This window comes from Tupaia chinensis, unplaced genomic scaffold, assembly GCF_000334495.1.
Source record: "Tupaia chinensis unplaced genomic scaffold, TupChi_1.0 Scaffold143874_1, whole genome shotgun sequence".
In the NCBI taxonomy this organism is placed as follows: domain Eukaryota; kingdom Metazoa; phylum Chordata; class Mammalia; order Scandentia; family Tupaiidae; genus Tupaia; species Tupaia belangeri.
In genome coordinates, this window is record NW_006203725.1 from 49,398 (window position 1) to 50,801 (window position 1,404).

The 1,404-nt window shown below is 46.9% G+C and overlaps 1 protein-coding gene across 1 annotated transcript in view; it reads left to right on the forward strand.

Annotated features, from left to right (window-relative positions):
- LOC106733151 (butyrophilin subfamily 3 member A2-like) overlaps window positions 1–1,404 on the forward strand; it is a 7,704-nt gene that overhangs the window by 5,408 nt on the left and 892 nt on the right. The window contains 1 exon segment of the mRNA XM_014582859.1: window positions 775–868. Coding sequence (XP_014438345.1) covers window positions 775–868 — 94 coding nt within the window.

The following is a 1,404-nucleotide window of genomic DNA, read 5'->3' on the forward strand; positions in this document are numbered from 1 at the left end:
CTAATTGTCAAGAGGAAAATTAAACTTCCCAATTTTCTATTTATAGTTTTATTTTTATTTTGCTATAGAGCATGTGTGTTCATCAGACGGAAATGGGAGGGTGGGAGGGGAAAACAGGGAAAGTGAGAAATCACCTCTCAGCACGGAGGGCCACACTGCAATCCCTTCTCCATTCTTCTCTCAAGTTTTTGAGCCTGTGTACCTGGCAAATTACTAAAGCTGCTGGGTCCACGATTTGAACCATGCAATTGGCCATGTGGAATCCAGCACCTTAACCACCACACCACTGGCTCGTCCAAGCGTCTCATATTTTTAAAAGTTTATTTATTTGGGGACCAGCAGATGACATAATGGTTACATAGCTGGATTCCCATAGAGTGGACCATGGTTCTAGTCTCACACCCGGCAAATTAAAACTCACACCAGGTGCGTGTGTGTGTGTGTGTGCTGAAAATTCTGAAAGGAGAATGGAGAAGAAGGAATTATGGTGTGGCCATCCTTCGGGGGAGGGGCGGGCAATTTTTCACTTTCTGTCTGTCTGTTCTGTCTATCTAGCAAATGTACATGTCCTATAGCAAAAATCTTTCTCTAAAAAAAGAATTTATTATTTCTTCAGAGAGATACCCCAACAGGGTCTTCGTACCATGATCCACCCTTAGCGTCAACTGAACTGCATCATGGGAACATCCCCCCCCCCACGCACACACATTCTCTCTCTCTCTGTCTCCTGTCTAGCCCTTACATTTAATTTTTATTTGTCCTGTACACTGTCAGTTGAAGAGGTCATCTTAGAGACTTTAGCTGGGGTTCTTCACATTTCTGTGGCCAGTTTGCTGCTGGCTGATCTAGGACAGCCTCAGCTGAAAAGGCGGGGGTGCCAGGGGACATCAGCGAGTCCTGTCCTCCAGCGCCACGCCAAGCCCCACCCCATGGAAATGGCAGAGGGAGAAACCAAGGGGGCAGCACTTTCCCAGCCTCTGCTATAGGCACTGAGCTGCTCCCTCATTGGCCACATCTGGTCACATGACCGAGCCCAGCCACAGAGTAAGGCGCTGAGAAGTTCTGGGCAGAGGAAGGGCTAGATGGAAAGAAAGGGAACAGGGGCATTTTAATAATTAATTTATCATAGATTGGGCAAAATGATGGATTCAACTATGGAACTTTGATACATGAAGAATCATGCAGAGATAACCCAGAGGAATGTAGATATACGGGACAGGAAATTTAGAGACAGGGACGTCTCTAAAGTTAATAGAATTTGGAGATCATTTATAAAGATGGGTCTGGAACAGACGCTGGGAGGGTGTGGGGTCAGAGGAGCAGAGATATAAAGACAGGACCGGGGACCAAATTCCTCCTCCTGTGTCTCTGGACCTCGGTCTTTCCACCCGCCTGGTTGGGGAG